Source organism: Eretmochelys imbricata, chromosome 3 (genome assembly GCF_965152235.1).
Source record: "Eretmochelys imbricata isolate rEreImb1 chromosome 3, rEreImb1.hap1, whole genome shotgun sequence".
In the NCBI taxonomy this organism is placed as follows: Eukaryota; Metazoa; Chordata; order Testudines; family Cheloniidae; genus Eretmochelys; species Eretmochelys imbricata.
In genome coordinates this window covers 178,402,737-178,430,069 of record NC_135574.1, presented here as the reverse complement: position 1 = coordinate 178,430,069, position 27,333 = coordinate 178,402,737, and the positions used below count along the sequence as shown (strand labels likewise).

The window sequence follows — 27,333 nt, the reverse complement described above, 5'->3', positions numbered from 1 at the left end:
CACCAAGACAACTTTCTGTAGAGGTATCTGTGCACTTGTATCCAACTGATGCATTCTGGGTGCTTTTGTAACTTTGCTAGATCTTGTGACAGTCTTTGCGCTCATGTCTTTGTACCTGTCAAAGACAAGGTGCTATGCATATCTGCTGTCAGCTTACGTTGAGTGTAGACTCTGAAATTGGTCAAAGTTCCGGACGATACTACTTGCTGGCCAAAGAACTGTTGAACTGTCAGTGACTGTACAGGTGACTTCTTGTGAAATATGTCTAGTTGACAACTCTGTCTGCAGCTGCTTTTTTAGGTTAGCCTTAGCCTTGGCAATCTTCATGTCACCAGTCATTGAACATTGAAGTTCGTACAGGAGCCAATAAATATGATCAAATATGCTTGTCATCAACCTCTCATGAACTTGTTTGTAGGCCTATCACTCTTGAATAGATAAGGTTAGAGTCAAATACCTTTGCTGGATCAACCTATATATGCTTTTTCTTGTTGTTATTGTCAGTGTCTCTGCTCTCCTTGGTATTGCATTACAGAACCCTGTGGGGCCAGCTACATTCAGATTCTTCCATTTGGCAATTCCAATTGTAAGTACATCATCCACACTGACTGATGGTAGTGTCACTTTGCCATTGACAACATTTATTATTGCCTCTGGGTGCTTACTGGGAGGTCTAACAGATCAATGAAATGGATAGAGAAGCCATTAGTAGGAAACCAGAGATATGCATCTGTAGTAATTCTTGACTTCATTTCTTCTTTGTGGATCTCTTATATTGTGCCTGATAGGTGACATTTATATTTGCAATGTCTTCCACCAGGCAGCTGCATATATGGAGGCTAAGGGCCCAAGTCTTGAGAGTTTCTGGTTTCAGAGTAATCCAAATGATAGCACCATGGCACACTTCATGAAGATAGTTTCAATGTACATGCCACTCCATATACCATTCCATATTTCTGGAACATAGCACATGACATGCTCACCCTTGATGAACCAGTCTAAGACATTACCTGTCATGGATTCCAAGGATGCAGGTAATCCAGCTGAAGAAATGTATGGGAACATCATAAGTGCTCATATTTTAAAATGCTCAGCAGTGACAAGGTATCATGAGACAGTTTCTTTGGATTCAGGGTCTTGAAATTCAGAATCTACCAGACTTTGGCCTTGGCAAATGCATTTTTTCTATTTTACATGCTAACAGAAACGGAAGGGGAGACAGGAGTCAGCCCAATTAGAAATGTAAGGTAACAATTGGACTTGAGGGGGGAGGGGCAGCTCAAATCCTGAGATTTAGCTCTGTAAGCACTTTGGGAGGGAAAATACTATTAACAAACTAACCTCTATTTATTCTTTTGCCAGAGTGATCTTCTGAATTAGTTCAAGAGTAACGTTCACATTATTTGATCAAATATGCATATTAACCTCAGAATTTCATATTATTTATAGTTCTGAAATAATTGGCCTATAAGGTCACCACATATACCTTCTTCTCCACATACTTTGTCTTGTCAGAAGAAGAGTGAAAATTAGCATTTTTTTACTGACTCATGATGGGCTTTATCATCCAAATGGTAAACCAGTGAGTAAAACGTTATGATAACCTTTAACTAATAAGAGAGACAAACACAGATTATTCATGAATCTCATTGTTCCAATTGCAATTACCACCTGTTCCACTTCACCTATTAGGGGCATACATGAAATACAAGCAAGGAGACAGAAAGTTTTGACTGGTGAGATCTGTACAATAATGCATTTGTGTTACACTGTTTTACCATTTTATGAAAGACACACTTGCAGTCTACATTACTAAAAACACAGTCATTTTGACATTTGAAGGATACATTTGGCCTCTTCTGTTTTTAATTACCTGCTCTTTCACATTTAACAACGCTTTGAGTTTAAAACCAAAGATGATGAGTTTCTGAAGATTAGGTTCTCCAGCTGTGGTCTTTGGTCCATGGTGGTCTGTGGAGCAACTATCGGGATCCACAATGAGATTGAGCTGGCTGGCAATCACCTCCTATTTCCAGCTGCTAAATTTCATTGAAAGACAGCTAAAAATACATAATACTTTATTATTACTTTTCCATATAAACAATTGCTTTAGTTGCCACTGGCCCTTATGTGATCACTTACAGGAGCAGAAAATGGGCTGCACAATTGTGAAAGGGAATGGACGTGATCCAGGAACCTGTTTCTATTAAGATGTGGTGCACACCTGTGTTCCCTCTAAGCTGCGTGGTCGTGCGGCTGCCCAGGAGTGAATCAAGTGCCATGCACTTGATTAGCAGAGTGGCGCACAGCGGCATGTGTTCAGGTGCCTCTTCCCCTACTGCTCTGTAGCTGCGTTGCTCCTGCCCTCTGCCTTGGAGCCCCTGGCCAGCTGCTCCTGGGACCCTCATGCTGGCTGTACAGAGCGGGGTGTGGGGGGAAGGGGCACTGATGTCAGGGTGCTCCCCTCCCCCCTGCCCATGTACCCTGTCGCCGCAGAGCAGGGCAGAGGGGACAGGGCTTAGGAGCAGGAGAGCTCAGCTGCTGAGTTCTGAGCTTCCCGGTGGGTTCCTTAGAGAGACAGTGCACAGTCTCTCATAGGCTTCCCCAGCAGCCAGCACATACACCCTGTCTCTGTATCTCTCTCTCTCTCACACACACACACACTCTTTGTCTCTCTCTCTCACACACATACACACACACAGAGTCTGTCCCTCTCTCACACATACACACACAAACACACTGTCTCTGTGTCTCACACACATACACACACACTGTCTCTATTTTGACACAAACAAGAGTCTCTATCCCTCACACACACAAAGTTTCTATCTCTCTCACACACACACACCGTCTCTTTCACATTCACCTCCCAACACATACTTTTGTTGCTGTTGTTGTTACTTCTTGGTACTTCCTGCAATGCACATATATTCTCTGTAATTTTATTCTTTCAAAGTGTTGTTATTTTGGTTTTTTGACTGGTTGATGCATTTAATAATTTTATTTCTCTCTTATGCTTAAATTTAATTCTTTGAGTAGTGAGTTCAGGAGTGGGTGGGTGAGATTCTGTGGCCTGCGTTGTGCAGGAGGTCGGACTAGATGATCATAATGGTCCCTTCTGACCTTAGAATCTATGAATCTATGAATGTCTAACCTGTCCTGGCTGGAGTAATTATCCCTATGGTAACTTTTAAAATATATATATTATATCTAGGTTTCTACTGGTGATGCACATTTGCACATTACCTTGATACTGGTGCACATAACAAAATTCATTCCGCATCTGGATGGAAAAAATTAGAAGGAACATTGGTGCACACTATGAACATTTGAGAACCACGCCTACAAAAATTACAATTGCGGGGAGACTAGATGAGACTGACCCAAAGGCAAGCATGTTGAAATCTGGTAAGAACTCCAACATGGAAATTTTCTTCTTAAATTGTTTATTAAATGAGACAAACGGTTTGATAACACATGGAAAATATAGTTGATACGAATTATTACAACGTTAGCATTGTATCCTAAGAATGAACATATGCACTCTGGTACAGCACAGTACACAGGCACATCTCTACACAGCGTTACCAAATTCCTCTAGCTACAAACCTCGTGGAAATAAAGGTGCCTAAGGTAACAAGATCTTTTGAAGGCAAGAAGGAACTTGAATTGACTGTTCTCACTCATGTGTATAGTTTGCATTTCCATTTATGAAGGCTGGCTAACTTTTCCAACCCAGCAGTATTTTTTTTTTTAATTTAAGCTACAATATCCACCATTGTTTGCATTCCTGACCATGGTCAGCTCTAGATATGTGACATAGTTGGCACTTTGCTAACAGAAAAGTAGAAGTGAGGATAGCCAGCAAGAACAGACATTCCATCTCCAGAAATATCCCAAACAGGGCCAGAACTCAAGTCATTACCAATCAGAACAGAGATTGTCAATGCTATGTAATTAAAGAAAAAATAAATACATTCAGCAGATTAAACTCCTCTTTGCAACCAGCAGATATGGGATCACTGAACAGGTAGGTGCTTAATCTCCTGATAAAAGAATTAGTAAGAAACTCCAAAATATGTTTTAGAGTAATTACTGGTAAGAGGACAAATCACCACACTCATAGTGAACCTGAATTCCTTTTGTACTCTAATTTCTAAGAAACTAGAATAAATAGTCCATGAATCTGAACATGACATTTGGGATTATTGCAGCATTTCAATTCTACTATAACATCATTCCAAATACCACTGTAGTATGTGCTGTTCAAACACTAATCTGAATATTGCTTTTTTCTTCTGTCGAGTATGTGCATAAACCTGATCTGCATCTCTGAAGTACCAAAAATTTCATTTTCATGTCTTTAAAGTTGGGTTGGAGGAAGTATTCTTGTTTTGCAAATAAAATACTATGTATAGTTTTATGGAAAAATGAATATCCTAAGACATTTTCATGGAAGGCAGAATAGAAGCAACTAATTATAGATTAATTAATTCGTACAAATTAAAACAGAAAGGATCAGACCTACCTCAACAAGCACTTTCCTTTTGGACATTCAGTGATCTCAGATGTCTGGCTCACCTAGACCATTTCTCAACATGTAAGTACAGAATACTCATATAATTTGTAATTTTTGACTTTAAAACATTTTGTTTGGCATGTATAGTATTTGTAATAGGATTTTTCACATTAATTTAGTGACTGACAGGGATAGCTATCTAGAAACTATGTTCACTTAACAGGTTGATTTTACCACATAAGAGGAAGGAATTTTCTTTTGAAAGAAAGAATACAAACGAAGGGACTAGAACAGATTTTTTTTAAAGCTTTCCATGTAGTTGAGAACATCATAACTTGCAACATACTTCTAATTAAAAGGTAAACTGCAATGTGAAAAAACCCTTTACTAGAGTAGCAAATACAGTAGCTCTCCTGTGGAGTCTGCTAATTGACATTCATAAAGTCTGCAACATTTGGGTCCAGACTCAGGCAGTTGGAATATCAAGCATCAGCACCACATGCTTCCCTTCTTGGTGTCTTCTGAACTGGAATGAGTTGGGCAAAATGTTCCTTCATCCAATTCACCCTGAATTCTGGAATGTTCTGGAATGCCATTTATTCTCAATATATCTAAATACAGCAGATAGTCCTGTAGACAAGTGGGCAATGGTAATTTACGGATAAACTGGTCAGATCGTAGGTGTTCACTTTTTAAAATGGACCGGATCTCAAGACGACAAAGGTGAGCCAAGGAAGGGATAAAGGCTGTAAAATGAAAGAAACAAAAATCAAACTGAGGAAAAGAACTAAGAGATTAAACTATGTGCTTATATTTTTGCTTCTCTTAGGCAGCTCTCCTTTGATAAAAGAACATTAAATAAACCACTGGCCAGATGATTAATCAGAGTTCTAATGTCTGAAGAAGCCTAGCAGTTTTAAAACCAGCATGTTAGAATGTCCCTGTATCAGCTGGATAAAAATATCTTCATCTTGATATATATGAAAACAAACTATTTCACACTCTACTAAAAAGTTCCACTCAACTTTCCTAAACCACCAGTTGCTTGGACAGAGATTAGCAGATGTCACGGTACACACAGGGAGTGACAAAATAAAATCGAGATGATGGAAAGTCAACAACGGAAACACTAATTTCCTGTGGGGAGAAAAGAGTCAATATTGATGACAAAAGTTGTTGGTTCATGATAGTATGATTGCCATCTTTTTTTATCATTGTTCAGGCTATTACTAGTCAGCTTCTTCTTTAATGAACCGAGATTCACAATTACATTTTTGTACAACATACCTACGAGTTGTCTTAACCTGTTGTGTTGGCTAATATGTTTTATTGTGAAATTAGAAATTATAAACCATCTGTGTGCAAACTCTCTTTCTCACACACACACACACACACACATATAGATACAATATAGCTCATATGAATATCTATATATCTCTATATACTCCTGGCTTGTGTCTCATCAAATTGCAGCCCAAGAGTCAAGTGGTGTACTAATGCAGAGAAAATACATTGCAATATGTTGTTACTATTTAATACAGATGCAGCAGTGGAATTTTGGTGGCGTTTTACAGACAGTCCATTATGTCAGTGTGGGCAACCACAAACCATGACACATATTTTTGGAGACTGCAAAATGACTCAACATCCTGGAGGTCTTTGCGCCTTGAACATTGTTTACAAGAATGCTGCGGCTTGGCTTGACCGGATTGCATACACCAAATAAATAAATAATACAGATGTTGGAATGCAGCTTTAAGCCTTCATATAATACATTAAGATTTTGTTTTACCTACAATGTTGCTATAAGATCTGATTAATTAAGAATGACCAATCTGCTAAAAGGTGAATAAGCAGCACTGTTCCTATAGACACTCCCGTATATTAAGGAATATCATGGCCTGGTACAAGCTCAATTTTTGTTTTAGACAGACACCAGAAGAGAACAAAAATATGTCTGATTATATAAGAGAAAGGAGACAGTGAGACTTAACTGTGTTGGGTCTTCCATAATATAATTCTCTCCTTTCATCTCCTTCTCTCTCATCTTCCCCTTCTTATATTATAGAAAAATTTGTTTTAAACTCACATTTCTCACTAACAATGTCTTGGTCACAATCTTATAAAAATTCATGACTTTTATAAACACTTAAGGGTCTGATTCTCATTTTTACCCTGGCCTCTTTACCGCCAATCTGGCAGTGCAAAGTGGTATAATCATCTACAATAATTCTGCTGCTACGGTAATTTACCAATTTAAACCAAGGTTTAAACCAGAGCTGCAGTATCTAGACCAACCCATTTTTGAGTTATGATGAGCAAAAATGAAATAAATAGATTAGAAATATATCCATAAAGTGAGATTGTGTCATTTTTTGGACTCCCCAGTCTCTCAGATTTGCCTCAGACACTCTAGAAAATGTTTGTCCTGGCATAACATAAAACCTCAAAAACGTTAGGTAGATTGACAAATTTGGGTGTAGTAAAAAGGGCCAAACGTGGTTTAAAATGGAAGGCTTCATTAAACCTTAAATGCCAAGTCTCCAGAATGGCATTGGGACTTGCTTACAGAACAAAGAGCACAGTTTGAATGGAATTTACGGCAGATTTAAAAGCATAAAAAGAATCAGCATGCCAGATTTTTTGCCAACAGTGCTCAGTGGCAGAAAGGAAGAGGAGAAGCAATGGAGTTAGTGAAAGGTGTCAGAATTCAAATGTTAGGAAAAGAGAGTCCGGATCAAGGGAACATGGTAGGAGTTTAAATGAGATGGGGTGGGGGCGGGAGCGGGAAGGAATAAGATAAAAGGAATCAAGATTAAAAGAGGACATCTTCCATCTATCGAGTGAGCTAACACAGAGGGGCAGGACATGGAGAGAAGAATGAAGGTCAATTAAATTAGCAATTATCCAAGTGCAGACATTACGTTATACTAGCTGACCCTGGAAAAAACGATTTCTGATCAGAGTTTAACTTAACCTTTTCATTATTAAAAGATGGTATTTCGTTCTTCTGTTGGTCTATTTAGCAACTGACGATCACTGTATCTTCACGCTCCTTCCCTCGCTCTCCCAATGGGTGGTGTGTGGCTACGTGGTTTCCATAAGTAATTGGCTGACCTTTATCTCAAGAGCAGGAGTGTGACAGAGCAACACAAACTTTTATAAAATACAAGAGTTCAGGTTTATCTGTGCTCTAACTGGAAAAAAACCAACTTGTATCTATGTTCCCTACTCCTGGGCTACTGTCACCTCAGAGTCCCTTTCCTCTCAGGCCACAATCTGTTGCCTCCCCAAGGGTTTAAAGTGGAATCTCCTGCCTTTGAGGTCCCCTTTTTGTCAAGGAAATATAATAAAAGACAGTAACATGAATAGCTAGAACAATGTCTTAACTTTAAAGTTGTTTTCTCTCTGTCCCCTGCCATTTCTTTATTGCCTTTTCTCTCAGGTTAATAGGAGTAAGAGTATATTTGTCAAGCCTTATTGATGGCGACAATCCTCTTTGGCCTTTCCCACAAAATGGGTTGGGGAAGTTCTTTTCCTTTCCCCATTCTCTATCTTATGTGGACAGAGAAGCTGTGTGTTCTTTTCCTCCTCCTCAGGGCAGAGGGATGACCATATTATACATACCTGCCCGACCCCCCAGGTTATGTACTCAGGTGGCTAAGACAAGCCGCCACCCATACCACCATGGCCACAGAGATATTTTTAGCACACTATCTCAAGCAGACCTAGTGTGTGTCTGTCTGCCCACCCTGGGAAGTATGCTCCCAGCTGCAGTGTAGACATACCCTCAGAAAGGAATGGACATCAATTCTATTCTCCAGGAGAAGAGAGAGTCAGTCAGGAAACAAGAGGCCACAGAGGAATAGCTGTTGGAGGTCACCCAACAGCACTACTACTGTTCAGTGTCATATTTCACTTGATCGCCCATGGAGTAGGCTGGCCCCACAGTGCAGATTACAGCATTGGTGGAGAAATGTTGGTATGGCAACAACTGTCAAACTGGCTCAATGCAAGACCAGGTTTATATATTATTTATCAATGCACACAAAAGCTATACCAAAGGTCTGACATAAAACCAATACAAGCAAAGAAATTCAGAGTTAGGCTCTTGTTTCTTAGATATTGCAGCAGATATGAAGAAACCAGCAGATTTTAGCAAAATTGAAGAGTATGCTGTGAGTTAAAGATGAAGCGACAGGCTTAGCAACTGATTCTCCTTCAGAATGCCCTCTACAGATCTACACTTTTATGATGTGTGAGCCCTCCCCATCACAGTTTAGCAGACCACTGGCATACTAGTGCCTCCAAACAATTTGAGCAAGACTATTTAGCAACTGAGACGATTGAATGGGGCACCATTGCACCAACCGCTCTCATTTCACCCTTATCTTACAAGGAATCTTAGTTTTATTCAATGACTTTTTACATGAATTAGGCTATATATGCAGGTCTGTTATGATCTAGCTAGTATTCTTTAGGGTCAGATACCTCACTCCAGTAAGCCTAGTTACAGCTTCAATGGCATGCTTACTGTGCCTAGGACCAAAATTTGTAAAACTACCACATGAATTGCCAGTCAGGCATTACTCTCTTAAAATGCTCCCTTCAGAGGGCAGTTCTGCAATCATTGTTTAAATTAGGCCTCCTCTGCCCTCCTTCTTGGGTGGTTAATATTGGGTTTTGGTTTCCTATATCCCCTGTGATTGAGAATCTGCATAACAATTAGCAAAGGAGAAAGAAAAGTTATTTTGCTGGTATCTGCTTTTCAGGTACATTGCATCTGCAGATCCATCTACCTCACCCAATAATTTTTTTTAATTTAGTAGAAACAGCTGTGGATGGAGGCATGCCAAGGTTCCTTTTTTAGCTTCTCTTTGTTTGTATCTGAAAAGGGGCATTTGCAATGCCGCCAGCTCTGCAACTTTATCACAAGTCTCAGAATATTTGGTGTTCTTCTTGAAGTCCCAGCTCCTGAAGTAATATGATTACATGAAAATCTCAACTAACCAACTAAAAAAAAGTTTCTAGCTCTCATATTTGTGGAGCAAACCTTGAAAATGTGAACCCTAAAGACTCAAAAGGCACAAAACAAATAAAATGAAATAAAATGTATTATTTTAATCTTGGGAGTTTTAAGACAATCTCATGAGTTTTGGGGAGTCAGGCTTATTGCTTTTGAATGCCTGGGGATGGCAATACATGTGTGGCCCCAATGAGCACTGCTCTTTTAGATGTTTCAAAGCTCACAACAGTAGGTGTGTATAAGCCAAGAATGTTGATTTGCAAGCAGCTATATACTATATTTTATTTATGTATGTACACACACACAATAAATAAATACAGTTACTGGTGATTAATTTCTCTTTTATTTGCATACTATCTTAAAGTCAGACTACTGTTATTAATTGTATGTTATTTGAGTTCAATTTCTTTCTTTTTTATTTTTTGGAAAAGATATATGCCATTTCAATAGGATCCCAATTTCAGCAGGATCATTTTGGTTCTATTGTTGAGAATAACACATTTGTCGTGGATTTTGGTTCTATGATTCTTAACCTGACAGATTAGCAGCTGAGGATCAATCTCAGCGTAACTAAGGGACTGTTTATCCTATGGGTTAATGTACTTTGTAATGTATCACTGAATACTTTGACCATTAAATACACATGTACATCTCAAAATTCTTGAAACTTTTAATACTAAGTATTTACTAGAGATGTGCAATCGCCTCCTTCCTTTGTAAACAGCAGTATTAATTCTGGAATTCTACAACTGGCAAACACAAGGTCCTATAACCCTCTGAGTACAATACAGAATACTTAGCAGAAGTATAGGATAATAGTACATATTTCAATGGGACAGAACAAAACACAAAAATGGGGATTTTAGCACATAAGAAAAATCTTTGGGATCAATCTCCATTGAGAAAGATCATCCACAGCACTCTAATACTTAGGATCATGTTTTTAACCCAAGAGACAATAGTTTTCCCAATACAAACTCCATATCCTATCTATAGTAATGTACTATAAATAATTTACTATAGACTACAGTAGAATGTACTAGAGAGTACAGTAGAACCTCGGAGTTACGAATATCTCAGGAATGGAGGTTGTTCATAACTCTGAAATGTTTGTAACTGAACAAAACATTATGGTTGTTCTTTCAAACGTTTACAGCTGAACATTGACTTAATACCACTTTGCAGCTTTACTATGCAGAAGAAAAATGCTGCTTTTAACCATCTTAATTTAAATGAAACAAGCACAAAAACAGTTTCCTTATCTTGTCAAATCTTTTTTTTTAACTTCCCCTTTTTTTTAAGTAGTTTATGTTTAACACAGTAGTGTACTGTACAGTATTTTCTTTTTTTGGTCTCTGCTGCGTGATTGAGTACTACCGGTTCCAAATGAGGTGTGTGGTTGACTGGTCAGTTTGTAACTCTGGTGTTTCTAACTCTGAAGTTCTACTCTATTTATCTTTATTCCTTTCATTCTCAGCAATTCATTTACTCATATATTCGGACAAGTATACAATACTTAATGGTTATACAATGTGATGTTTGCCTTGGGTGCTTTCAATTTAATTTATTTCAGTCATCATGTTTATATGTTCCACAGTCTGTACATAGGTTGTAAAATGCCACTTTTACTTTGGCATGAAGCATACTTCTATTTCTTGGAGAATGCTACTACTAGTATAGTTTTATACTTAATACTATAGATACATGTTGAAGATTGCCTCACAAACACCAGACACAAAAACAGACCTTTCAACTACAAAAGCAAAAAAGGTTGCCAATTATATTGAAATTTTCCATGATCTTCCACCAACTTAAAGCACAGCACAGTTCAAAAGTCACATTGACTATAAAGAGACAAGTTCCATTTCATTTCATTACTCCCTCTTTTTCATTTGAAAGCCTCAAGTCAAAAATAAGATGAACTTCTTGCAGGGACAGTGGAGAGCAGTTTAATAGCTTTAATAAATCAATATTCTTTTAAGGTAAAACTTTCTGAAATGTAGCATCTTCAACGAAAAAAGTTCCACTTTTTTAAAAAAAGTTATTATGTCACCTTTCACCCTCATACCACACTGAGCCAACTTTGCTGCTGCACACGAAGTGTTCTGTCCCAACAAACAGTCCCATCTGAAACAGCACAAAATATAGAATGCAGTAACATGGTATTTTCTAAAAGGGATGAGCGTTCCTTTTAGCCCTCATGATGATGGGACCAAAAAAAAAAAAAAAGAAGAAAGAAACTAACCCTTTATCAGTCATTTTTTGAAAACTGTTACTTCTGAAAGCAGTGGCAATAAATTCTGAGGAGGCTGCTTGTCCCACTTTCTGACTGATAATAAGCACAGTTCTCACAACTATTAGAGGGAAATCTGAGGTTTGGAAGACTGAGGGATGAAGAGATGGAAAAAGAATACAGGAATTCCATGAATCCAGAACTAACCTGTACCAGCAAGTTAAAGAAGTATGGGCTGGATGAATGGACTATAAGGTTGATAGAAAGCTGGCTCATCGGGCTCAACGGATAGTGATCAATGGCTCCATGTCTAGTTGGCAGCCCGTATCAAGCGGAGTGCCCCAAGGGTCAGTCCTGGAGCCGATTTTGTTCAATATCTTCATTAACGATCTGGAGGATGGCGTGGACTGCACCCTCAGCAAGTCTGCAGATGACACTAAACTGGGAGGAGAGGTAGATATGCTGGTGGTAGGGATAGGATACAGAGGGCCCTAGACAAATTAGAGGATTGGGCCAAAAGAAATCTGATGAGGTTCAACAAGGGTAAGTGCAGAGTCCTGCACTTAGGACAGAAGAATCCCATGCACTGCTACAGACTAGGGACTGAATGGCTCGGCAGCAGTTCTGCAGAAAAGGACCTAGGGGTTACAGTGGATGAAAAGCTGGATATGAGTCAACAGTGTGCTCTTGTTGCCAAGAAGGCCAATGGCATTTTGGGCTATATAAGTAGGGGTGTTGCCAGCAGATGGAGGGAGGTGATCGTTTCCCTCTCTTTGACATTGGTGAGGCCTCATCTGGAGTACTGTGTCCAGTTTTGCGCCCCACACTACAAGAAGGATGTAAAAAAAATTGGAAAGTGTCCAGCGGAGGGCAACAAAAATTATTAGGGGATTGGAACACATGACTTATGAGGAGAGGCTGAGGGAACTGGGATTGTTTAGTCTGAGGAAGAGAGGAATGAGGGGGGATTTGATAGCTGCTTCCAACTACCTGAAAGGGGGTTCCAAAGAGGATAGATCTAGACTGTTCTCAGTGGTAGCAGATGACAGAACGAGGAGTAATGGTCTCAAGTTGCAGTGGGGGAGGTTAGGTTGGATATTAGGAAAAACTTTTTCACTAGGAGGGTGGTGAAACACTGGAATGCATTACCTAGGGAGGTGGTGGAATCTCCTTCCTTTGAGGTTTTTAAGGTCAGGCTTGACAAAGCCCTGGCTGGGATGATTTAGTTGGGGATTGGTCCTGCTTTGAGCAGGGGGTTGGACTAGATGACTTCCTGAGGTCTCTTCCAACCCTGATATTCTATGATCTTTTCTTTTTTCCTCAGCTGTCCACTTAAAGAAAAACAATCACTAAAGCACCTTATATTTTGCTATTATCACATTACAATCTTGGTTTCATTTTACACTTTCAGTTTTCCTTATGCAGACACTAAGCCCTTGTCTATACTACAGAGTTTTGTCAACAAAAGTTATGTCGATGATCAAAAAGCGCTATAACAACATTGCTATTGCATGTTCACACTACGCTCCTCGTCTCGGCAGAGCATGTCCACAGCTGGTGCTCTAGTATCAATAGTGAGAGCAGTGCACTGTGGGTAGCCATCCCACTGTGCTACTTGCCACCTTCTGCAGCTAGAACTTGTGCGACGGCGGAGTGGATCGCAGCGCATCATGGGTGCAGGCTCAATGTCCCATGATGCAGTTCTTTCTGTCCCAGCATTCTGTGGGCTTTCGACTGCATTTTGCAGCATTTTTCATTGGCCCCCATTTACTGTGCGCCCGCCCTCTCTGTGTGAAAAGATGGATCCTGCACCGCTCTCTACTGTTGTAGTAACTGTCATTAACACATCACGGGTGGTCATGCAGTATATCATGAGCTTCCAATCTGACCAGGTATCTGAGTTGCCTGACCTGCTGTATGCTATGGAAAGAAACGACATCAGATTACTTTTGGCATTGACAGAGCAGCTAAACAAGTGGACCATCGCTTTTAGGCTCAGGAAACAAGCACTGAGTGGTGGGATCACATCATTATACAGGTCTGGGATGATGAACAGTGGCTGCAGAACTTTCAGATGCGGAAAGCCACCTTCCTTTGGAAACTTGCCCTAGTCCCAAGGTGCAAGGACACCAAAATGAGAGCAGCCCTCTCAGTGTGGAAGCATGTGGCAACTCCAGACTGCTACCAATCAGTCAGGTATTGGTTTAGAGTCAGGAAGTCGACCATTGGGGCTGCGTTAACGTAAGTGTGCAGAGCTATTAATTGCATCCTACTACAAAAGACTGTGACTCTTGGCAATGTGTGTGAAATAGTGGACGGCTTTGCAGAAATGGGATTCCCTAACTGCACTGGGGTGAGAGATGGCATGCATATTCCAAGTCTGTCGATAAAACTCTGCTGCAAAAAGTTCTATGCGTCTGGTTGAGGTGGTTTTATTTTCTTGCCAAAACAAGAGAGAGTTTTGTAGGCAAAAGTAGCACTGTAGTGTGTATACCTCCACTGTTTTGTTGAGAAAAAGCTGCCTTTTGTTGTCAAAATTGTGTAGTGTAGACAAGACCTAAAGGTATGTCTACACTGCAGTGTAAACCCAAGCTGCAAACACAGGCTCAAGCCTAATCCTCCTTCCGTTCACACAGCTCAGATCCTAGGACCGCATAGGGAAGAGGGTCCGAGCCTGAGTCAAGCTAGGACACAGGGTTCAAGTCCTATCGTTTTGCAGGGTAGATGCAGCTCCGCTGGACTCGTGCTCTAGGAGTCCACCAGAAATATTCCACAATCCCACAAGCTGACTTTTTTTTTCCCTCTGAACAGTCAAGTATGGCACACAGTCAGGGTTTTCTATGCTGCACCATGAACAAAGGGCTAGAATGGCCATATTATTGGGAGGGCATTAGAAAGTCTGGGATATGGGTAGTTGGACTTGGGCCCACATAATACAGCATAGATGCTGGAGCCCCACGTTGAGACCCACGGTCCAACAATTCCTATCCTGAGGTTACAAATAAGTGTAGATGCTCAAGCCCTCAGTTAACAAACCCAGGGTCTGCTAACTCAAGTTCTACTAACCCTGGGCTTACATTGCAATGTAGACATACCCTAAGAGTACAAATGCTGCCTGTACACCATATAGGGCAGGTGTTCTCAAACTAAGGGTTGGGACCCCTCAGGGGGTAGCAAGCTGTCAGCCTCCACCCCAAACCCCGCTGTGCCTCCAGCATTTATAATCGTGTTAAATATATTTTAGAAGTGTTTTTAATTTGGCGGGGGCGCACTCAGAGGTTTGCTAAGTGAAAGTTTGAGAACCAGTACAAAAGTTTGAGAACCACTGATACAGAGTATATATTGCAGTTAGACATCTGTGCTGGCCCATGCCAGCTGACTTGGGCTAAGGGACTGTTTAACTGCAGTGTATGTGTTTGGGCTCAGGCTGGAGCCTCGGGCTGTAGGACCCTGCATGGTGGGAGGGTCCTAGAGCCTGGGCTCCAGCCTGAACCCATAGGTCTACAGTGCAATTAAACAGCCCCTTAGCCCAAACCCCTTAGCCCAAGTCAGCTGGCACATGCCAGTCATGGGTTTTTAATTGCAGCGTAGACATACTCATAGAGATCCACTAAAGTATCAAAATAGGCCTGACGTAGAAGTTAAGTTCTACATAGACCTGTACTAATCCTCTGCACTGGGGTGAATTTCACCTACAGTGATTAATGTTCTCAGTTTGGAGTGTTTGAAACAAACATATCAGAACTGAACTGTAATGACAGGTTCTTTTATATTTAGCACAAATACTTCATTTTTAATTTCGGATATTAAATCTTTTGGGATTCTTAGTACCATTCAAGACCTACTAACATTCAAATGTCCAGTGTAATATGCCACATACGTGCAGGATGTACCTCAGCATGCCTGCTTTTCCTCTCTTTCTGACTAGATTTCAGAGTAACAGCCGTGTTAGTCTGTATTCGCAAAAAGAAAAGGAGTCCTTGTGGCACCTTAGAGACTAACCAATTTATTTGAGCATGAGCTTTCGTGAGCTACAGCTCACTTCATCAGATGCATACCGTGTTGGTTAGTCTCTAAGGTGCCACAAGGACTCCTTTTCTTTTTCTGACTAGAGCTGACTGAGAAGTAAAAAAACAAATAAAAAAAATTGTGAGGTGCCTAGGATGATCTCTCTCTCTGTCTCTGACTTTTCTCACTAGGCTTGATTATGCAAGCATTCTGGCCCTGGGAAATCACTGTCTGAGGATGGTCTGCTTCTACCTTCTACAATTTGACTAAGACCATCAAGGAAGACTACCAAAAATTTAGGAGTTACTAACTGCCCCCATATTCTAGCTCCTAAATGGAACACATTTAAGTCTGCTAAATGTATAATCATTCTCATACTTTTTCATACTAGGAAAACTTAAAATATATAAGAAACCATTTCATGTTTTTTTCACATTTTTCTTAGTATGCTTGGTAATTATGAGTAATAACCTGTCTTTCTCCTAGCTGATCCTGCAGTGAAGTCCTAATGCTAAATTTAGGACATCACATTAATTTCTATAACAGACTGATGTTCTAAACAAAACACAGAATTAAAACTCCACCGAAGGATTAAGCAGGAGGAAGAAATAGACTGCAAAGAAATCAGCCTTTATTACAATATGAATATATTCACTAATAACTAAGAGAACACAGAAAAACTTTGATCAAGTACATTTCTTTATGCAAAGCCTTCTCCCACTCCAATAAGATATGCTGATTAGTATTAAATACACTACTCCAAGGAAAGTCTTATAAAATAAACATAAAAACAATCCTTTGTAGACATTATAGCACCGCTTTAAAAAGGAATTCGTTTTACAATGAATCAATAGGAAAGAGTATTGCATAATTTTTCAGATAGCTCAGTCCTGCACAGCCCATTTGTTCTGACTGGCTTTTGGGAAGGGTGTGTGTGGCGAGAGATAGTATTTGTGGAAATATATTTATTCATTTTTGGTTGACTATATTTTAATTATAGGAGGGAAGAGAGGCTGCTGGATTTCTAGGTATTTATTAGAATATTTATATGGTTTGTATTTTTAATTACTGTCAAAAGTGCTTAGATGAATGGGTAGGCGTTTTTGTATTGAGTGTATAAATCAAATTCAATAAGCAAAGTTAAGGGAACATTGTCTAGAAAAAGTAATCAAGTAATATCCATCATCTCCCCTTAAATCTTCTAAGAGGCAGAACAAATCATTTTAGTAAGTTCCACTATTAACTTATACTTGATGCCTTTACAATATATTTTACACCCACCCTCCAAAGGACATACCTACCTAATCTCTTGAACTAGCTACTAAGACTTTTCCATACCAATTGTCAAGCCAACTGACCTGTACAGGTTACTTAATAAGATCAAGGTTAACTAGTTTACAGTCCTCAAAATCTTTCCCAACAACAGGCTCTCTGAATTGCGTTTCATACATGTGTGTTATGATGCCATCCTGCTGCCTTTTCATGTTTAAGGGCACTTGAAACCGTATTTACCTTAGACAACTTTTTATTTAATCTGTATACCAGAAATTACATGGAGAGGATAATCCTGACTAAAAGTATCAATTTGAAACACATTATGTATTTCACTGACTATACTGTTTATTTTATTAATTCAAATATGATCTTAGTTTAGGACAACTACTGGTTTCCCCAGGTATAAAAACACAATTTCTATCCAATTTAATTTTACATTCTGCAGTCTTCACATATTGTTCCAAAGAGCTATTTCCCTCTTAAATTCTGGAAATTGGTATGTGCAGAAATTAGCTGATTGATTGTTTTACTTACCAAAATGGTTATGTGGAATCCAGGTGGAGGTTTCTTTGTAGTCAGAGAGATTTTGTTCTACAGCTGGAGGAAGCCTTTTCCAGTTAGTGAATTCCAGAGTGAAATTAAGGACGTCATCATTCACAGAATAAATCCTACACAATAAAAAATTACCGTATAACTTTTTCAACTGTTGTACACACTACCTTAAAGATAATCTTGGGGGAGAGGAGGAAACATATTGAAAGATTTATGTTTTTGTAACAAGTTTCTGGAAATCTACATCCTAAGCATAACAAAACATCAAAGGGAATTCTAAAATAACTTTGACAGCATAACACTTTACTAAAGCAATTATATCTTCCTCCATTACTTTTAGAATTAAGCTATAAGAGAAAGTATGCATTCCTAAAATGTATTTGCCTAGTAATAGGCTGTATTTTTCTCTGTAATAATTGCTTATTCCATCTCTACCTAGGTTTTTATAAGGTCTCTCACCACCAGGGTGAATGAATGTCTCACATTAATGCCTAGTCTTTCCATCACATATGGAAAAAATGTTTAATGGCTTATTTTAATTTAAAAAATAATCAAACCAAAACCTAAGGAATAAAAAAAAAAAAGATTTGAGTTTTATGCACACACTGATTTTAGCCTCTAAATTTAAATGTGTTAGTCTCTAAGGTGCCACAAGTACTCCTTTTCTTTTTGCAGATACAGACTAACACGGCTGCTACTCTGAAAACTGATTTTAGGGTGATTTATATCTGATTTCTCCAAGAAAATGTGTAAAAAATGGTAAACAATAGCCTTCACAGGATAAATGGGTTACACAGGAAGTCTAAAGAAGTTATTTTTTAAAAAAGGTATTTGAAATGTACTAAATATAATACATGCACTTTCACATAATAATTTCTATGCTATATATGTATTCTTCCATTTTCATCTGACTCAACCAATAGTATAAAACATAAAATGCTGTGAAACACACAAATGTACTGGGTGATTAAAATTAATAATAAAAAACTTCCTTGCCTGTTCTATTTTTTCTATTATTTCATTTTTCAGCATTAATTTAGTTCAGGTGTGACCAACAGAGTCATTTTCATGCAGTTATCTGAACACGGCACAGGAGTTATGAATCTGATTGCACTGCTTTCTTTAATGCCATGGGGAGTTTGCTTACCACTTTTGGTACTCCCACTAAAATTTACTGTTACTGTAGTACACTGACCATTATATTGTACAGCTGTACAACCCTAAGCCAGTGACAGTTAGTCAACCATATGCACAGATGGCATTTACTTTCTATTACTCTGCCAGTATTTTCCAGGAGGAAAAAAAACTAGCATTGCATTTAAAGTTGCAAAAATATATCAAATCTGTAGATCACACAGTAACAGGCAGTTATTTTAACAAGAATGTTTTTAAACAAGTTAAGTCAAGAAATGTGTATAAAAGTACTTGTAGTTTAGCTGACAATTTTAAAAATTGTTACATACAATACAAATGGACAAGAAGAGTCACAAAAAATTAGGGCTTTTATAGTCTTTACTCTTGTAATCATACACTGCTCTTTATTTGTAAGTACAGTGTAATCACAAATAACATTCATCATGTCAGGCTTAAAATATGTTGCTTTAACTGCTGAGTATAAAATCAATGAATATAAAATTTCACTAAATCAAGAAAATCAGTCTAATGATGAAGTTAACATTGTAAGCAGTATGACAAGTTCAACTATAATATCACAAAATTGAAAACAGATCAATGTTTAAAACTGAGCGGACACTAAAATTCAGCTCCTTCTATACAAATTAAAGATTACAAGTAAATGGAATTCCTAACAGGATATGCAAAGTTTTGTGAATATGCCAAATCAGTGGACTCTGTCTAATCCATTATTTCTATTTCACGTGTTTGTATAGTTTCAAATTATTTTGTTACAAGGCATACATATGGAAGTGCAGAGTCAAAGTTTCAACTCTGCATGACAACATGGAAAAAAGGAAAAAATAATCAGAATAAAATATAAATATATTGACCCCTTTAAATACTACAATAATTTCTATAATGCCTAATTAAACGTAAAAGCAGTCAATCCAGTTATTTTTATCTGAAATGTATTAATCCACACTTTGTATAAAACAACATAAAATTTATGGTACTAAGGCAAAAAATCAAGTGACAATGACAATCTGCAATTTTACCCACTTCCTTCTCCCCCTGCCACTGAATTTAATGCTAGAGGGATTCCCCCTCCCACACTGTTTAAATTCCCATTTGACCCAGAATTATCTGAGATTTTTCTTATGCCATTGTTTTATTGCATTTACGTACTTCATTTGATTTGGGGTGGGTAGCACACCATGTTCCCAGGAGGAGGGAACTGATAGGGAAAAAAGCCTGTTCAGTGAAAAATGCAGAGACCCTATTCCCTGGAGTAAATAAAGCTTTCAAGCCTTGCTTTGGCTCTCTTCCCAGATAAAGGGAAAAGTTTCTTAACATTGAACCCTGGCCTTCTGTGTGAACTTTTCACTCAAGACATTTGAAATCTCTCTCAGTCATGATCCTGAGTTAGATAACTGAATTATGATCAGTGCTTAAAGTGATCTGAAAAATGTGGAGGGGTCTGTCATCACCTCTACATCTGCCTGTGCTCCTAGCGAATTAATTCTGCCCTACAATCCCCAAATCAATCCTGCCCCCTCAATCTAGCCTCCTCCAGTCCCCATACCATTTGTGCCCCCATCTGTTCTGTCCCCATTACTCCTGCCCCCCCAAGCCTCACCTCTGTTCCTCCTGCAGCTCCTGGGGTTCTCCATCCCCTTCTCCCAGACTGGGCAGGCAGGTGTACAGCAAGGTCACCTCTCCCTCTTACCAGGCTGGGTGTTGCTGGGAGGAAGCGGGGAAAGAAGGGGGAGGGAGGAGAGGAGCCATCCAATAGCTCACAGAGGGGCAAGAGGAAGGAGAGGGCAAAGTCACCTTGTGCAACTGGTCTCTTCCCACTCCCTGCTGTCCTATGAAAACAGTGTGGGCTCCTGACAGAAGGGGGCAGCGCTCGGCCTGTTTCCTGCAGCAGCTCTGATTGGCTGCTATTTCCCAGGAGGTAGGCAAGTGGGCAAAGCAGCAAATAAGAAGGTGTTTTCACCCAGAGGTACTAAAATGTGCCACCTACCCTTCAGCAATCTCGCTTGCTGATGAGATATTTTACTTCCTGGGTCTGAAACCCATTGTCACCTGAACACACTGTAAGCACTGGTTACGATGTGCTGCTCAGTGAAAGCATTTGTTAAGCTACGTTAGTCATGAATTCGGAGATCAGTATTTAGTACACAACATCGAAAATACAAGGCAGTATTATCTTTCTTACCACAGTCTGCACAACAAATTCAGTGGATTAAATCCAGCCAACAATAGATATGGTAGCCATTCTTTGTTCTGTTCCTGCGCTTTAACGGCATATTTTGTAAACTCCAGTGAGCGTTCCCCAGAAGGCATTGGGCAGCCCACCTTCAAGAAGTGCCGAAACCAATAAAACTTTTTGTGATGCAGGCAGTATCCTAAATTAATCTCGAGTAAGTGGATCCCATACTTCAGAAGAATAGGAATTAAACCATAAAACCTACAATATCACACAGAAAACAAGACATTTGTTAAAATAATACTGAAAATACACTGCTAAAGTTACTACAGAAATCAGACTAGAGAACCTTTTGTAACAAACCATTTTAGACTATTGCAACAGTGACTGTTTCTAGAAAGCATCACCTTAAAATGTCACTCAAGTAATTTTTATTCCCCAAAAGAGATCAGTATTTAACTTTAAAACTTTTGCATTTTTGTTCCTGAAAATTTATTTAAAGAAGAAACTGAATTAAATTATACCAGCAATAATTTTTAGTTTAAGTAATGTTTGTGAAAGATGCTGGATCAGTGTAGCATTGGAAAATTAGGCCTTCTAATTATCCAAAGGACAGCTGCAGCCAAGGCAGCAGCAGGTCAAGCTTTCTCATACTTAGAGACCTGCAAATCTGCAGATATCCGTTTTATATCCCATGGATGTGGATATCGGCAGACCATGTTTGTGGATTGTGGATGGATGTGGTTCCAAATTTTATATCTAGAACCCTCAAACCTGCAGATACCCGTGGATCATGTTTGCGGACCACAGATCGGATGCAGATACAATTTTTTTATCAGTGCAAGGCTCTACTCATAATGTTCTGCCAGTATGCTTCAAACCAGCTTTGTATGGATCACCTAGATGTGGCAAGGTTGTTCTCCTCTCAATCCCTGGACTCTCTACTGAAACTAATAATTAATACCAGTTTACTGGTGTCCATCTCTCCAACACCAAACAAGTACTGAACTGAGACTAACAATTCATTTCACATTTTCACATATTCAGTCACCACTTGTTCATTCACACTTAAATTGCTAACCTAGAAGTGAAAGCCTGCATTGAAATACTGTCCCATTTCCCAGTCTCTCATGTCTCTGTCATAAGAAGACAGGATACACACTTCATTACACTTCTCTTTAATATATTAAATGTATTAATTTTTATAGACAATGTACATAACATTTGGATCAAAATGCTCCCCATTTCTGAGAATCCTGGAAATGTCTTGAAATTCACTGAATCATAGAAGTATAATGCTGGAAGGGACCTTGAGAGGTCATCTAGTCCATCCCCTGTGCTGAGGAAGGATTAAGTAGAACTAGACCATACTTGGCAGGTATTTGTCTGGCCTGTTTTTAAAATCCTTCATTGACAGGGATTCCACAACCTCTTTAGGTAACCTGTTCCAATGCTTAACTATCCTTATAATTAGACAGTTTCTTTTAGTATCTACCCTGAATCTTTTATGCTGCAAACTAGGGCAATTACTTCTCCTATACTTCGCTGGTCAGATAATCAGATAATCAACTGATCAGCTTCCACTTTTAAATATTTGAAAACTGCTTTCAGACCCACCCCACCCCCAGCCTTCTCTTCTCTAGACTAAACATGCCCAATTCTTTCAGTCTTTCCTCATAAGTCATATTTTCTAAACCTTTTTATCACTTCAGCTGTTCTCTCCTGGAATCTCTCCAATTTATGCATATCTTTCTTAAAGTGTGATGCCCAAAACTGGACACAATACTCCAGCTGAGGCCTCACCAGTGCTGATTAAAGTATGCAGTACTGCCACATAGCCAGTTATTTCCTATTTTGTATTTGTGCATTTGATTTTTTTTCTTCCTAAGTGCAGTACTTTGCCTTTGTCTTTATTGAATTTCATCTCGTTGATTTCAGACCAATTCTCCAATTTATCAAGATCATTCTGAATTCTAATACTCTCCTCCAAAGTGCTAGCAACAGCTCTGAGCTTGGTGAGATCCTCAAATTTTATAGGCATACTCTTCACTCCATCATCCAAGTCATTAATTAAAATTTTGAATAGTACCAGACCCAAGACAGACTCCTATGGGATCCCACTTGCTATGACCTCCCAGTTTGACAGTGAATCATTAATAATTATTCTTAGTATGGTTTTTCAACCAGTTGTGCACCCCCTGTTGGGATATGTTAGGGTTAACTAATAGACCTGGAAAACCGCTGGTTTGCTGGCATGGTATCAGGAAGTAGGCACAGGCATGCACTATTCCTTCACTTAATAGATAAAGTGTTATCCCTTTCCCCTCCCTTCTCCTTGTTAAGAATTGGTAAGTGTTGCAGCTGCATAAGAAATGTGGGGATCTAAAGAACACCTTTTGGGTAAAGAAGTGTTATCTCCTCCTCCCTTCCTTTCCCAGCTACATAAGCGAGCCCTGGGTCATGGCCCATTCCTCCTGCCCCTGAGAACTGCAGATTAAGGGAATTTGTAGCAACAAATTACTGCAAAGAAATGTATTTTCAAGGTAAAGACGTGTGCATAATATGCATAATGCTGTAATTAGTCAATGGGGTGGGTATAATCATAGTATGGGAATTTCTATTACTTAATAAGGGGTTTTAGGGTGTTGTAGCGAATGTAGGCGTTTACATACTAACTTAAATAAAAAGAGTGTGCTGTAACTAATCCAGGGCTTACTGGACAATTGCGTCCAGGGGAACAAATACCACAATAAAGAAACCTGTACTCATATCCACCTCTGAGTCAACCTGCTCCTTTTTCTTCTAACCTCTGGCATCACGAACAGGATCCCAGGGGAGAGTCGTGCCTGACCACCAGTCTCACCATGGATTCAATGAGTAAATCGAACTTGAATGGGCCCTTTACTGCAACCCCGGTTAAGGAGTTTATTAATAAACTGTTGGGAAGATCGTGGGGTAGGGGGGGTCCTTATGTGGCTCCCTCCAGGGATTGTCAGGATAGGCCAGCCATCCAGGGGTGGGTGGAAGCTGCCCTGGCATCCAGGTGCTCCCAGGATAAGAAAAAGGCTGTTTTGTTACAGGGTCTCTGTGAGAGTCTGTCAGGTTTATGGGAGGAGGTTACCCATCTTAGAAGCAAAGTGGAAACTCTGCAGCAAATTGCTGAGGAACAGAACATGGTAAATCATCACAGTGTGCTGCCAGTCAGAATAGCTGAAAATCTATGGACGATTTTAATCGTCTTAAGTCAAAGAACCTGACCCTCAAGGGTCAAGTAGACGCCTTAAAGCAAACTTCTTGTTCCCCGACCCCCATTTCTCTCCCTCTCTCTCTCTTTCTGCCCTTCCCCCACACACACACACACACTTTTGGTTTTCTGAAGTTTTAATAGACGGTACTTTAGATACTTAGTGAAAAGTTTGTTTGGACAAAGCATGACAGAAGTCTGCTGCATTTCATTAAAAAATTATAAGTAAAAAGTCCACGAGTGACCATAGAAACAAATGTTTTACGCCTTTTTAAATAACTCCAAGGTAAAGGAAGCACAGGGCAGGGCAGCTGTGTTGCAGAGATTGTACTGGGTGGCTATGTTGTTACAAGCAAAATATATCACCTTAACGAATTAAATCCACAAGTGAATTATTTAAAGTATAATTGAAAGAATAGTTGCAAGTAGCTTTGTAAAAATTAATACTATAAAGTTTGGGGGAAGCTTAAAGGAAAATAAATCATTGGGAGTTGTAAAAATGTTAAAAAGTAACAATTGTGGTGTTATAAAAAAATGTTCAATTTACAAATAAAACCCTGTTATGTAAAGGTAAATATATGTGTAACTCAGTACAGTCACATTGGGTAAAATCCTGGTAGTTAATCAAATTATCCAGGGGGGTTAAGTGGCTACTACCACCACTCTGTTTTTGTCTCCAGGAGCCTTTACAGGTATTCTAAGGGGAAATGGGCTCTTTTCCCACAGAAATGGTCTGTAAAGGACTGCTGCAGGCAGCAATCAGCCAGATACTCTGATCTATATTATTGGACTATTAGACGAGTTAATCAAAGTCACTAAAAAAAATGTAAGGTGTTTCTGTTAAGGAACTTAACTGGACTGTCTCAAGTTGTACAAGATGGAATGTAAGAGTTATATAAAACATAATAAAAGCAGTGCAAGCGGCGTTAAGCAAAAAAGAATTTTTGCGTGTGAATCTTTTTGTATAACTACGTAACGTTTTAAGGACCTAAACCAGCACTCATGGTTTATAAAATCCTGTTTGTAGGTTTAAAATAAATTGGTTTGGTTTTATTTTTTAAATTTAAAAAAACCCAATGATACTAAAATTCCATTTCAATCTCTCATTCAAAGTTGCAACACTGATAGACTCTTGTGCTAGACATGGGCAGATAGTGTAATGTGGCTTTGGTATTTAGCATTTAAACCTTTGGATACTTCCATGGTTTTTATAAGGTATAATATCTTTTTAAATAAGAACCAAAAAATGTGTTCCTAGCTAGGGCAGCCAGAACTGGAAGAATGGGGAGAGATTCTGGATCTTTTTAGTAATAAATAGCAGCCAAAAACTGCAGAAGAAAAACAAAAAATTAAAAAACACTGTACCTCTGAAGGAAAGGCAAGGGTGAAATGTATAAGGGAGCAATGTTAGAAACACGGAGCCTTGGGGTGGCTCTGGGTGATCAGACTGTCGCTTTGGTGGGGGTGCATGAGAACTCTGTGAGCACGCGGGAGGCAGTTACCCCGGTGTAAAAGTTGATGTGGCTAATATAATGTAGAGTTGAATAGTGGAGGGGGGTGTGCATTTTCCCAAAATATGTGCAGAGTATATTGTAGAAGGGGTAGAATGCAAACAAAACATGCTCCATAATTAAAATCCTATTAGGGTTCCAAAAGGAGCCACACTAGGTTGTTTTTTTTCTTTTGCAGATGGCTGTGTGTTTTGAAAGCAGAAGTTAAAAGTGAAAAGTAATCAAAACGCTGGTGGAAATTAATTGTGTCCCTTTTAAGACAGAGCCTCTGAGCTGCTAATAGCTTTGAATCCAAAAGCAAGCCAGACAGTGTCTGTGTAAATGCAAATCACCTAGCTAATAGGGGAAGAAAAGAACTGCCCACAAATGGCAGCACAAAGAAGCTGCAAATAATAAATAAACCTGGTCTGTTGTACAAAAGGGGAAACTGAGGTACACAACCTCATGAATTTCATAAATGAACAGTGGAATAATTCACCCTTTCCCTTTAAGGGTAAAACCCTAGCCTGCCTATAAAATAAAACAAAAAGGTATTAAGGTAATTCTTCTGTTTTCCTGAAGTCAGCAAAAATAATTGTAAAAAGAAAGGGGTACTTTTAAGCAATAATCTGTCCCCACCAAGGGGCTGGGAAATGTTTATTTTGTTTTTCAGATACTGTGGGCAAGCTGGCACCAGTGGAAGAACAACCCAGAACACCATGGGTCTACTGTCGCAATGAAGATTGTGTTGTGTGTTTTGTGTTGCTTGTCTTGTTATTACTGTTATTTTGGTGAATATTGTACAAGGAAAATTAATGCATATAGCAGCAAAGATTAGTGCATGGTATAACCCGCCTGAAAAGCACGGTCTGGCCCAACGGGGGGAATCAAGTGATGTACCGCATTCCAGGAGAATACCATCCATTCCCAGCTCCTAAATGAAGGGTTCCTTACCCAGTCTTTGACCAGTTGAAGCCCAGCCTGCTGATATTAAAAAACAAAAAATGGAGAACGGAAATGGATTTATTACACGCAAATAAAAAGGCTCAGAATGGGGGTTAAAAAGGAAAATGTATAAATTGTTACATGCATATTACAGGTGGACCTACAAAGGGGAAACCAAGGATTCCCTGGCCTGGAATGGAATAATCATTGTTGCTAATCACAATTGTCACTATTGTAAACCCTGCCCAGATTCCGCGATGTAAAATAGCAAAAAAAGGAAACACGTGAACAGTTACACCCCTAAGTGGCGGTAATGAAGCAAAGGAGAACTTTAAGGATTTACCAGTGGAAAACTACTACTAATCCCCCATGGGAATTTGGCAATGTTGGTATGTAGTGTATGAATTGAACTGGGGATCCTAACCCGGTGGAGGATATCAAATTTATCAGGAAATATTGAATAGTACTCCTTAGCATATGTCATAATAAATGACAGTGGGAAACACAGTCATCTGGACATGTTGTTTGTCACGGAGGGCCCCAAAAACATATAAACCCTCTGGTCTCCTGGGGTGTTTGGGTTATGGGGTTCCACAATTGGCGTGTGGTGTTACCATGTGTAATCATAATGTTACCTCCATAAAGAATAATCCTTAGGCTTGCAATTATGTACGTACCAGACTGAGCATGAAGTCTCCCCTGGAACGTTGGGAATA

General features: G+C 39.2%; 1 protein-coding gene across 4 annotated transcripts in view; it reads right to left on the bottom strand.

The window, feature by feature from the left end:
- Nucleotides 1-3,435: 3,435 nt before the first annotated feature.
- The window catches only part of ASB3 (ankyrin repeat and SOCS box containing 3), a 129,555-nt gene continuing 105,657 nt past the window's right edge, over nucleotides 3,436-27,333 (bottom strand). For 2 of the 4 annotated variants that reach the window (XM_077813894.1, XM_077813893.1), the window contains 3 exons: nucleotides 20,948-21,199; nucleotides 17,596-17,729; nucleotides 3,436-5,265 (listed from right to left, as the gene is read on the bottom strand). In XM_077813894.1, coding sequence (XP_077670020.1) covers nucleotides 5,009-5,265; nucleotides 17,596-17,729; nucleotides 20,948-21,199 — 643 coding nt within the window. In that variant the 3' untranslated portion in view covers nucleotides 3,436-5,008. Of the gene's footprint in view, nucleotides 5,266-9,874; nucleotides 13,699-17,595; nucleotides 17,730-20,947; nucleotides 21,200-27,333 lie in introns of those variants that run through there. The other 2 variants (XM_077813896.1, XM_077813897.1) reach the window with 2 other exon arrangements.